The sequence below is a fragment of the Sinocyclocheilus grahami genome, unplaced genomic scaffold (genome assembly GCF_001515645.1).
Source record: "Sinocyclocheilus grahami isolate Dianchi unplaced genomic scaffold, SAMN03320097.WGS_v1.1 scaffold176.1, whole genome shotgun sequence".
Classification (NCBI taxonomy): domain Eukaryota; kingdom Metazoa; phylum Chordata; class Actinopteri; order Cypriniformes; family Cyprinidae; genus Sinocyclocheilus; species Sinocyclocheilus grahami.
The window spans coordinates 3669023-3682554 of NW_015505355.1; the positions used below are offsets into that span (position 1 = coordinate 3669023).

General features: G+C 37.1%; 1 protein-coding gene across 1 annotated transcript in view; it reads right to left on the bottom strand.

Moving 5' to 3' along the window:
- Positions 1 to 321: 321 nt before the first annotated feature.
- The window catches only part of LOC107593859 (roquin-1-like), a 28165-nt gene continuing 14954 nt past the window's right edge, over positions 322 to 13532 (bottom strand). Inside the window, exons 11-16 of the mRNA XM_016283740.1 lie at positions 9194 to 9636; positions 3673 to 3827; positions 3332 to 3422; positions 3070 to 3237; positions 2881 to 2975; positions 322 to 967 (exon numbers count right to left, since the gene is read on the bottom strand). Coding sequence (XP_016139226.1) covers positions 805 to 967; positions 2881 to 2975; positions 3070 to 3237; positions 3332 to 3422; positions 3673 to 3827; positions 9194 to 9636 — 1115 coding nt within the window. The 3' untranslated portion in view covers positions 322 to 804. The remainder of the gene's footprint in view (positions 968 to 2880; positions 2976 to 3069; positions 3238 to 3331; positions 3423 to 3672; positions 3828 to 9193; positions 9637 to 13532) is intronic.

Genomic DNA, 13532 nt, shown 5'->3' on the forward strand with positions numbered 1-13532 from the left:
GTCACCACACATTTACAAATTCCTTAACAGTTATATAGCCAAACCATAAATTAAACCTGACAACTGATTATATATATATAGATCTATCTCTCTTCCCCCTTGTGTCATCCAGAGCCTGATCGAACTGCCTTACAGCGATACACTGCCACGGTCGAGCATCATGTGGGGAGACCCGTGTTAACGGTCCATAAAAATGGATTCATAAAAGGTTCTCCATGCTACTTTAAACCTGGTGAGTCAGATCATATTCAAGGCTGCAGAGATCCAGGGAGTTGAACGTTTCCACAGGGCCCCAACTAGCCCCGATGCTAAAATTAGTGCGCTCGATTCTCGCTTTGATTCCACTGGTTTGCGTCGTCCTGTCTGTGCTAGCTTTGGGTTGACTGTTCTTTCTTGATATAGAGGGAAAACAACAAAGTAAGCATTATTCAGATGCCCTGGTTTCCAGGCGATGAGAAGTCATTAAAACAAAAAGCTCATTCACAGAACAAAAAGAAAGAAAATTTATATCACGGCAGATACTGCTCATTTTTCTAAATAAAACAACAGAGAAGTTTGTGTCGGTGCATGCATGTAGCAGCATGCAGGTGTGTGTGTGTGAATGCGTGTCCCTCATTTCAGCTCCGTCTGAATATTAAAAACACATCTTGCGTCTCTTGAAACTGGTCGAATTAGTCAAGAGATCAATTTCAAAGCCCTCCGAGAAGGAATATTGACTACTGGAGAGGTTGTCTGTGTGTGTGTGTGTGTGTGTGTGTGTGTGTGTGTGTGTGTATATGTGTGTCTGTGAGTGTGAATACACTCTTAAGAGCAAGAGTGAACAACACCATTCTTTTGAAGGTCTGAGCTACTCGCTGCTTGGTCGGCGGAGCAGAGGGTGAGAGAAGACGTCTTATTGGTCAGCGACAGCATAGATCCTCCCATACTACTGGCTGGCTTCATGCCACTGGATCCATTAGACACCTCACTGATGGTGAGAAGAGGAGAACAGACAAAGAGAGGATGAGTGTATTTGTGCAAACATTATTCAAACATGCCTAACTTTATCTAAAACCAAATAAACTGCCATTTTAAAAGGGCTGAAGATCATTAACCACACCATGATTAAAACGATGTACACATTAGCCGCTTTTCCACTGTCGGGCCAGTGCTTTAAACGGGCCGGGCAGGGCTAATAGCCTCGGACCTGTAGCACCGAAGCCAAAATCACGCTGCGTTTCCACCGTCGGGCCAGAAGCTCCGCTGCGCTTCACTAAAACCTCTCAGGAATAATGTCACGCAACCCTACCATTTCACCAACAAAGAGAAGTTATCATAAAACTAATCAGAAATAAGTCATTGGAACTAGCGCGATCACAAAACGAACATGATAAAAGCGGCCGTTTGTTTGCATGCTTTGTTAAAGATTTAAATCCAAAAGTATCGATGTTTTACAATAATAAGTGATACATTGATCATAATGAATTAATTGATCAGGATTGAAAATTAGTCACACAGAAATACAGCGGTATGAACATAGCCTACCTACTTATTCAGTCGAGTCTGTTTCTGTTTATTTGTAGTCACAGTATATAGGCCTACATCGCATTTAGAAAGGATGATAATTTCTATATTTTTATAAAAGTTCTCTAACAAAAAACATTATTATATTTTTAAATCACATACACGGCGCTAAACTCTCGAGACGAGACTTATGACAGATAAAATATGTTATTAAATAAATACACGATTGTGATAGGAAATAAGAAGCTGACGTCTGATTTCTTCAAGCGGTCGTATTTACCATGTTTACTATGGTAACGTTAATGGCAAGCGTACATAGTCTTTTGCATCGCTTATAAATATTTCTGCCTTGTATGGGGGATCATAATCCACATCGGATCAAGTTATTTCAAACACTCGCTGCTGTCTGAAAGTGAGTTTTGAGCTCAATTTATTTTAAAAGTATCTAATGCTGGTGTTATAGCTGTTAACTTTATGAAATGATCCACGGCGCTGACACTCTCCAGACGCGGAGAAACTCCGCCTTTGTTCGTAACCACTCCTTTAGCCCCAGTTGGCCCGCTTTGGCCCAAGGTTTTCGTCAGGCCAAACAACCCGGGCCGTTGGCCCCGAGGAAGCACCAACGAGGCACGATCAAGCCCCGGAAATGACAGTGGAAACGCGACTGGTCCTGGCACGCACTAGCACGCCCACTTTTGGCCCAACATTGGAAACGCGGCTATTGTGATTCAGTGCATTATCACGATTGGGCCACAACTGAAGCCGCGCAAAATGCATGATGTATTACAGAGTAGTGAAGGACCAGCTGTGCAAAATGAAAATGCTCATATGAACATAACCGTACAAATTTACTGTACCTTAATTTAACAGAATTAGATATCTGCAAGTTGCTTAAAGGAAAAGCATCTGATTGTTAGTGGTTGTGCAGACAAATATGAGACATTTTTTCTGTCTTCAAATCTTCTATTGCATGTCATATTTATTGAGATGGCTTATGCATCTTAGGTTTAATGCATCAGAAATGTGATGTAATTTCCTGCAAGGGAGCATAGATGCTCCATGGGTTTTGGCAGTGCATTGTGGGATTTTTCAGGGAGTGAACGTTCCAGTGTCAGACAGCCCCTTAAAATGGCCAACTGCCTGATCAGTTCCCTGAGTGCTGAACTAAGGAGCGGATTGAGACACACTCTCTGTTTCTAGTCTATCAGAAGTCTTTGAATAGCTGGTTCACGTGTGTTTAATTAGGGTTGGAGCTAAACTCTGCAGGACAGTGGCCCTCCAGCAGCAGGTTTGGACACCCCTGGTGAGAAATAAAACGTAAAAACATTGTGTGCGAACGGCCTCTTAAAAAGCTAGTAACAAAGTCTCTTCACTCACCCCAATGCTAAAGAGAGTTCCTCCAGCTGGGCTTTACGGTCAGGCTGCCCATTCTCAGTGGCCTTCAGCTTGTATTCATGGGCCACCTGATTCTCCTTCAATCATGGAAACAGGTTCAATGAGCTTAGGCTGTTCATATGAGAATAAATAAAAACCGGTCCTGGCCAAGGAGTTTCTGGTTTCACTCACCATGGCGATTTCACGGGTTCTCTTCTTGATCTCCAGCTCTACATGATCAAGCTCCAGGCTGAGCTGCTCACTGGACACAGTGCCACCTGAAGACCACTTCACTCCAGCCGCGGGCTGAGACGCCAGCGCACACGCCTCCCTCTGCAGGAGCATAGAGTTACTGGCAGCCTGTGTGCGTACGCAAGATGTTTATTAATATTACTGACTATAGACAAGGCCATGCATTGGGAGTTGTGAATTTGGATGGAGATTTCAAACACACCTCCATGCTGCGGGTTTGCTGACTGATCTGTTGGTTGACTTGCTGGAGCTCAATCTTGAGCTGCTCGCGGTCAGGGGCAGACACGGGCAGACTGGCAAAACACAGGAAGTAATCATGTTTTGTATTCTCAAATTAAATCATACATTGCCTAAACCTTATTATGGGGTATTTGATATAGTATTATGTTTTAATTTTAAAAAATCTAGTATTGTCATGATTCATCTTTTATCAATGACAACATTTTAATAAAAAAAAAAAACAGTATTCCCAAACATTTTTGTTAGTCATTTCATTGGTGAGATGAACACTGGTGTGGAAGTGCAAGAGGAAAGGTTAAGTACCGCTCGCTGAAGTGTCCCTGAGAGTTGATGCTCTGGTGCTGAGGGTACGACGCTCCACCCCATCCGCTGTGGTTTCCATATGGATAGTCTGCTTTGAGGAAAACACAATTTACCAAAAACAAAACATTTCCACAAATGTTTAACACTATGAAAGTCTAAACATGGCAAAAATTCTGCAAAAAATTGTTGGCAAAATTGTAAATTATTGTTGCAATTTCTACGTGGAAATCTTACACCCTAAACGGATGGATTCCTTTTGAAATTACTGGATTTAAAAAAAAAATTTTTTTTTTTAAATATGACTGCACCTTGAATCAGTAGCATAAAGTCTGATTCAGTGTCACTTCTTGAACCAAATACACCAAATATACTCCAACAATTAACAATTTAAGTGATCCTGAATCAAATCATGATCTCTACTGATTATTCTTGAAGACTGGCAGAACATAATTCCTAAGGGTGGGGGAACATTTTTTTTGATTCACATACAAATCGCGTTTCAGCCTTCTAGCGATTCGCATCGATTCACAAATTTTAAAAATCTATTTTCTAGTAAATATAATAATAACATGATGTTATCGGAACAAAACAGCAACAACAATGGAGGAAAAACAAATACATCCTGACCCAACTTCAGTGAGGGCAAGTGTCTGGAAAAAGAAATATTATATTCATTATTGGTCTTTTGTCATTATGGGAAGTAGGGATGTGCCCGAATTGTGAATCTGTATTCGGAAAGGCAGGAAAACGAACAACGCGTTCTATGGAGCCACTAAAGGGACATGGTTAGCCGCTTGCTAGCAGTTGCCTGTTACATTACAGAACTTATTAAAATTTCACTTACCACATAAACAGAATTAGTAGAGATGACTGATTGGGCGATATTTGATTTGCAGATCCTGAGCACCACTGACAAACATCTTGTAAAATGTGTGGTAAGCAGTGGTGGAAAGATTACTGAAAAAATATACTCAAGTAAAAGTACCATTACCTTCCAAAAAATGTAGTGTGAGTAGAGTAAAAGTACTTGTCCAAAAAACTACTTGAGTAAGAGTAAAAGAGTAGCCTATTTAAAAGTACTCATGAGTATTGAGTAGTGAGTACTGAGCTGTGGATTCTACCCCCTCATAATAAACGCTGTACACCGCAATTTATATATTTTAAAAACTTTTTACATTCTGTAATTCACATTATCTTATTTGTCATAAAGAATGAAGAATATCTTTCATCCAGCAGTTTTAATTTTGACTGCCAACTCTTTAAAATACATCAAAACAGCACAGAAACAGTATTCAGTTGAAGAAAAGATGAAAGTTATTCTCAGTACAATCATCCCCATTTCAATCAAAGTTTGAAAAAATAGATTTAAAATTATGTGTAAAGTTCCGTTCACACCAAGAACGATAACTATAAAGATAACGATATTAGCGTCCATACCAGCGAAAGATATCGTCTGTTTATTCTAAGCACATGTGCGTCTGCCGCTTTAAATTCTTGAGCTCGTTACAGCAGGATGGATTCTGATTGGCTGTCAGTGTTTTATCGTTCATCGTCGGCTGGAAAAAAAATCATTTTGAAAGTGATCACAACCATATCGTTCCTCGTCCTTGGTGTGAACGGGCCTTTAGGCCACTGAGACAGCATGCTGTTGTTGCACATAAAATATTAATGTATAGAACAGTGCAAATACAAACACCATTAGAAACTCATAGTTCAGCATCACACACCATGATATGGGTTCAAATGAGAGCCCATTTCTCCAAAACGGTGCCAGTTTTTAGCGTTTTGCAATAAAGAAATAAAAATAGCTAAACGTTATAATTTATGTTACAATTTTAACATAAATGCACATTGTTCTAGAAGGATGGCATCATGCCATACCTTTTACATATTTACTCGAATTGTTATGCTGATAATACAATTTGTAAGGAAAAATGCATCCATTTTCAGAAAGGAACACACACGCACGCATGTCTCTTTGCTGAGCCGCGACGGTCTCGGTAAATCAGCAGCATCTACAACTAAACGGAACAAAAAGTGTTGAACTTGAAAATTGTTTATGCACAAGTGCACTTGCTAACTGAAGGCGGATTGTATAAAATGGATAAAAAAAAAAAAAGTTTATTAAAGGTCCCATGGCATGAAAATGTCACTTTATGAGGTTTTATGGTTTGATTTAAAGGTCAGAAGCTATAGCTTACATGAACAAAAAAAAAAACATACATGACACAAATTAATTTTATATATACCGATTTATTCATTAATGTGTAATATGTTATATTTTTTAAACAAATTATGAACTCTAAAAGATTTTCAGAATTTTTAACACTCTTTTGCTTTAGACCATTTACAAATGTTAAATCATAAAATAAAATGTTAAGGTTACCACTGAAAAAAATTCAGTGATTAATATATAGCTTATTTATAGTTATTTTCAAATCTTCAATCATTATAAAATAACTTATTTATTGTTTATTTAATTCTAACAAATAAGTTCTTGTTTTAAACTAACCAAAATTAAAAATAATTATATATCGGCTATCGGCCAAAATGAGTTGAAAATTATCGGCATATCGGCAAAAATCCAATATCATGCATCCCTACATTATAGCTTTTTTATTTTATCTTTGTCGTTATAAATAAGAACAGATGCAAAAAAAAAAAAGAACAAACATAAGAAAGAAACAAGTGTAGTGTAGTACTTTCTTCATTTTACATCTAAAAAGCATTCAAGTAAGAAAAATGAAGTTCAGCTTCACTGGAGACGCGCAATCAAGAAACTTTAAACTCGTGATTTTTTAATTATGTTGCGCTTCAATGCTTTTGCCCAATGTCATATTAATGTAATTTACACTGTGTGCTGTATGTAAAATGAGTGTTACCTTGGTTTTATTTGAAAAAATATGATTAATGCACACAAACTTCCCAGAATACTGAGTGCCCTGTTGGTTACAATGTTTACTTCCTTTTTAATTATATTTGTATTAAATATTTATTTATGAAAAATACTTTGTCATCTAAAGTATAAGTATGTTTAAGACATTTATTTTTTAATAAATTTTCAAATGATTTCAAATTTCTTAAATATGAATTAAAATAAATAAAATTATATCGGCTTTATATCGGCCACCCTGCTTTCCAAGATATCAGCACTGGCTGTCAAAAAACCCATATCGGTCAACCACTAGTTGTAACTAATGTTAACAAAGATTAGTCAATGTTGTAACAAATGAATCTCTCACTGTTAGTTCATTTTAAGTTAACGCATTAACAATTCTGGGGAAAAAATAAAATAAAATTAACAATTTTACCCCTAAAATTAACCATCTTAAAGTATAAGTATGTTTAAGACATTTATTTTTTAATAAATTTTCAAATGATTTCAAATTTCTTAAATATGAATTAAAATAAATAAAATTATATCGGCTTTATATCGGCCACCCTGCTTTCCAAGATATCAGCACTGGCTGTCAAAAAACCCATATCGGTCAACCACTAGTTGTAACTAATGTTAACAAAGATTAGTCAATGTTGTAACAAATGAATCTCTCACTGCTAGTTCATTTTAAGTTAATGCATTAACAATTCTGGGAAAAAAATAAAATAAACAATTTTACCCCTAAAATTAACCATCTAGGAGCAGAACAAATTGCAGAATCATTCTATAATGATCCAGAAATACATTAGCTCATTTTCTGTAAAGTATTTGAATGTATAAGAGTACTATTACTCATTCATTACATGAAATGAACAACCAGTCAGTAGATAGACTAATAAAAGTCTTGCCAATCTAAAATATACAATCAAAGCAATGGCTCCTGTTTCAGTTTGAATTGGCTACTAGGGATGGGCGATATGGGCTTAAAAATATATCACGATATTTCTGGTATTTATTGCGATAACGATATCAATGGCGATAATTCAGGGAATCCTGTTTCTTTAGAGAAAAGTATTATCTTCCCTATTTTTACCCAAAATAGGGTGTTGTGAGCATTAATGAGTACACACGTAATATAAAGACTGTTTAATTCATACTGGAAGCCGGAGGGCGCTCTTTATTAAATATTTATTTATAAAAAATACTTTGTCATCTAAAGTATAAGTATGTTTAAGACATTTATTTTTAAATAAATTTTCAAATGATTTCAAATTTCTTAAATATTAATTAAAATAATTAAATTATATCGGCTTTATATTGGCCACCCTGCTTTCCAAGATATCAGCACTGGCTGTCAAAAAACCCATATCGGTCAACCACTAGTTGTAACTAATGTTAACAAAGATTAGTCAATGTTGTAACAAATGAATCTCTCACTGCTAGTTCATTTTAAGTTAATGCATTAACAATTCTGGGAAAAAAATAAAATAACATGACTATGAGGTATATTTTAACATTAATGAAACCTCTTGAGGTGGTAAAACACTAGAGAAAAACGTATGGATTTGCACGTTTACTTCAAATTTCTTTAGAGAGAAGTATTATCTTCCCTATTTTTACCCAAAATAGGGTGTTGTGAGCATTAATGAGTACACACGTAATATAAAGACTGTTTAATTCATACTGGAAGCCGGAGGGCGCTCTTGCACAGAAACTCCACATATCCATAGCAGAATACTACTGTCGACGCTCCAGGAAGGTATCCAGTTATCGCTGAATAAAACGCACAACGGCGATAAGAGACATTTTAACTGATCAAACTTGAGGAAAATAAACATACGATTGCACAAAATATATGGTTTATCTGTGTTCTTCAATCTTGGGTATTTTTATAAGGAAAGTATATTTATAATGCAATGTTAATCGACATGGCCTTTATCACTGTATATAATACTATCATTCTGTAATATGAAACCACTAACCAATAACCAAACCAGTTACAGATTGTAAAAGGATCTCAATAACTGATGAAACTTGAGGAAAATAAACATACGATTGCACAAAATATATGGTTTATCTGTGTTCTTCAATCTTGGGTATTTTTATAAGGAAAGTATATTTATAATGCAATGTTAATCGACATGGCCTTTATCACTGTATATAATACTATCATTCTGTAATATGAAACCACTAACCAATAACCAAACCAGTTACAGATTGTAAAAGGATCTCAAGCTCCTCATTTAGCGATATAGGCTACTCCTCAATTTCACATCTGCCTTCCACGATGTCGCACACAGAAATGTGTCAACAACTAGACTTTATCGTTATTATTGGGACAATGGGGCTTAAGCTGATTTTTTTTAAATGTTTTTAATTATCTTAATTATTCCACACACACACAATAAAGATGATACGCTATTATATTGTTTTCTTGGGACCTGAAAAAATAAGTTGAAGTTTTATTTTTTGTATTATAGTCATATTTATAATAAAATAGTAATTATATAGTCATAATGTGTGGAAAAAGAGCAATAAATATTATACTAAACATAATACTAAAATCATGTTAATTAACAAACCTTATTTGTAAACAACAAATGTTTATAGGCATGCATATCAAACAAGAGGAACTACTGTTTAGAATGCCAAAACCTTGAGAAGAACAGAACTCACTCCTATGTGGGACCTCATTTGGCTGGGGTGTGTGTAGTACTCGTCAGGTGGGTATCTGTCTCTGGATGACAGTTCCTGGGAGTGGTACAGAGAACCTGCAGGACCTGCTGGAGGTGGAGGCATAGCGGCCGGGGGAACGTCCAAAGGAACCGGGCTCATCCTGACCAAGTCGTCCCTGGTCGGGGCAAACGGAGGTGGGGGTGCAGGATAGTGTCCGTGTCTGCGACTGTAATGGGAGGGCTGTGCATATGTGTGGGCAGAGAAAGGGGGTCCAGAGTGGTGGCTCGGATATTGGCGATCTGGGCCATATCCCGGGTAGGACTCTGGGTAAGGTGGCTCACCCGGAGGAGGCGGATTACGGATGTAGCGGGGAGAGACATACTGTGGAGGTTGGTACGGGTAGGGGTTGCCTGAAAAAAACAAAAAAAACAAAGGTTATGAGCATTATGACGTGCCAAGACTAATATTCAGTTAAAAAATTTGATGCAATTAACATTTTGAATTAACAACTGACAAAACATCGATTTAGACCATCGTGAGTTTGCATGCTGTCAAGAGTTGTTTTAATCTACTTTCACACTGCAAAGAAAATTTGCCAATTCATAAGATTTGCACTTGGACACATGCACAGTTTTGCTGCTGTTCCTTAAAATTATGACTTGATGGCACTCATGGACAGTCTATAGACCGGACAACTGAATACAGAAACAGCTCTCTTGTCCTTGTACTCTTGTATTTGGTCTTGCTTGATAAACATCATAGCAAATACTAAAAGCCAAACAGCTGCTTAAAAACATTTAAATACTGTTGAAACGGCCTGTCATCTCGGTGAAAAGCAGGTGTCAGAAACAGAAAGTTGCACAGATAAATTAGATACATTTCTAGTCATAATGCACAATAAATTGGAATCACGTCAGTTTTACATGGTCTTTTTTATTATTGGCTAATGTTGTATGAGTAATTGTTAAATCTTATTTCTGCTATTTTTTATACTACCTTTGTCACCATCTAATGCTCACTTAAAGTTAATCTTTAAAAATAATTTAACACAAATAAATGCAATCTTGCTCAAGCCGCAAACAGGTTTAGACAGTTCACTGCAATTGGGTGAACTGGTTTATCTAGTTCACTAACAAAAACATCTTCAAAAGAATGATTCATTCATAAACCGGACATCACTCTGGCTGAGACTATAGATTACAGGTAAAAATGTTGTAAATAATTAAAGCAGTTTCTTGCACAGACTGATTGTTTCGCTTCATAAGACCTCAACATATCGTCAGGAGCCACAGGTATTAATTTTGTGTTGCTTGATAAGCTTTTTGACTCTCAAAGGGACAGTAGCCACTGACTTGCATTTTATGAATCAACAAGGACCTTTCGGCTAAAAAACTGTTCTACTGAAGAAAAAAAGTCCCCTACACCTTGAATGTCCTGAGGCCGAGTAAATTAAAAGCAATTTATTTTTGTGTGGGGGTGAACTATGCCGTTAAGCAAATTTTTTAATGAATATTCATTATTATATAACTATTATTTTACCACTCTGCGCGCCTCCCCTGACATGCTGTCACGCATGAACAGGCAGCATCTCTGTCACTGTCGGCAATCGTTCCGTTCAGATCAAATCACAACAACGTAGGAAACAGATCTGGCGTGACGCAGCTGACACAGAACAGCATGTGTTCTTTTACGTCCAGCGGATATTCTCCAAAATGGCACCAGGGTAATGCGGAGGAGATGAATTATTGAATGAAGTCGTACTTTTTTTTTCTTTTGTGCACAAAAAGTATTCTCGTAGCTTCGTATAATTGCGGATGAACCACTGATGTCACATGGATTATTTTACAGATCTCCTTGCTACGTTTCTGGACTTGGGAACATTTCAGTTGCGTTGCTGTCTATGCAGGGTCAGACAGCTCTCAGATTCTATCAAAAATATCTTCATTTGTGTTCTGAAGATGAACAAAGGTCTTACGGGTTTGAAACGACACGAGGGTGAGTAATTAATGACAGAATGTTTGGGTGAACTAACCCTTTAAAACCGAATGCACAGCTGCAATGGATGCAATGTACTGATACACGTTCTCCCTACTGTTTACGTTCACTTAAGACATAATCAACTGTGTTTACGTGAATACTCGTCAAAACAGACAATTCGTTAAAACAGACATCATTTCGTGTGTAATTCTCTGTTCATGCGACGTGAAAGAGACGCGCTTTGTGTGTGTGTATGCTTCAGTGTCTGCGCTCAGAAAACCGAACCGAATTGAGTTCTCTCTTGCGTCATCAGATTTATCCATATGTCTGTATTTCTCTTACTCCCACATATTGACATTTTTGAACGTTTTATGCGACGTGCAGCAAGTGTATGTTAGCTTATGTGCCGTCGGTTCATATGTACGCATCTAACCTCCGAACCACGCAGAAGAATAGTTCTGAATGAATCTCTTCCCAAATCGTCCCTCCCTTAACATTTTCGTCTCGTTTTTATTCGTTGACGTCGAATAAATTCGTTTTAAAATTCGTGTGAAAATTTGTTTATTCTTGTCATTCAAAAAGAGTTTTAGTTTGTTATCGTCGGTGAAAAAAATGCCGTTGTTGAAAATTATTCGTCAACGAAATTAACACTGCTTCTCATAGGATAAGAACACGCAGATTCATGAATAATTTAATAGACACCAACACGTCATCGATGTACTATAGTCCATTGCCACGTCACAAATTGTGACGTCAACACGATGTAGATTTTAAACCCGGAAGATGAAAATAGCACAAAAAAGCTTAAAATTAACCACTTTTCCCCAACAGTTAAAATTATTGGATGCTAACATTGTTTTCTATGATGTGCAACACAAACACCTCTTTAGACCCTTTAATGCGATTGGATTAGCTATTCATGTAGTGGACTGTCATGGTTTTGTGCAAAGCCGACTGGTAAAGAAGTGGGTATACGCCATATGCCTGCGTATACCATACACTACACCAGGGGTTCTCAACCTTTTGCAACTCATGGCCCACCAATGACTGTTTAAAAACATTCCGAGGACCACCTTTCCAAATATGATAGTATGAACACAGAATAACAGAAAATTCAAAAAGAACATGATATACTCTGCTGTTAATCTGTTATGCCACTGTAGCAGACTAGGTCAGCTACATCGATGTAACTCTCCTTGTATAAAAAAGACTTGGCAGGTTTACTCAGTAATCATTTATTCCTGTAACAATAACAGGGCAGGTCAGACCAATGACTGGGTCAGACACAAGGGGAAAACTCTTTTAACAAATTACTAACAAATTAATAATACATCCCCACATCCAGGCTAACATACCTGTAACAACAGGTCAGACACACAAGAGGGGAACATTCTCTCTATTCATTAGCAGAAATGTTCAACAAAGTTCATTCACCTCAATTTACAAACTGTAAGTGTAATTTATCAAATACAATTAGCGATATGAACATGACTGTTTAAAACAATCTTACATATTAAACAAACTTGAAGCATTACGTAAATGTTACATGTATTATTATTACTTTTTTTACAATTCAACTTGAGAAAAACTGGAAACGTTACTTATACCCCTTCCCACACATCCAAAAATGATTAAGTCTAACAGGTGTGTCACATGTCAATAACATAGTTTTCATCAACAACCACTTTAGGACCATTAATAAATCCCAACACATTAACATATTTACATGAACGGGTTTGAGTAGTTAACATGAGAAAAACCATATATACTGAGACAAACCTTGCTACAAAATGCATATTCTGCATACCCTCAGTGAGACACTTGGGCTTGCTTCTTGGAGATAATAAGATCAAGTCTTGGTGAAATGGGTGAGAGACTGACACGGAGAGTAGCATCCAAAGTAGCTTTCAGTTTGCTCCTTGCTTTTAATTTTGTGATAGTCACAGTGGAGAACCCTGACTCATATAAGTATGTGGTGGTGAAAGGCAATAGAAATTTGATTGCCCGCTTTGACAGAGGGATATTCACTTGCAGCCAGTAACCAAAATGAAGCAAGGTCAACTTGTGTGAGTTGAAGTTTCAGGCTACTGTCAGCTGATAGTTCCATTAGTTCATTTTCCAACACAGTGGACAGAGCCATGTCTTCTGAAGCAGGATCCACAGTAAATGGGTTCAAAATCCAAAGGTTTCCATGTCGAGGGTCCTCTGGGAAGTAGTCAACAAACTTTTGAGACGGCTGAGACTAGTGCTGGGTTATGCCACTTGATATGTTCACATGAGAAGAGGCTTCCAATGTTTCACTCAGATGTGGAAACATGTCAAATCGTCC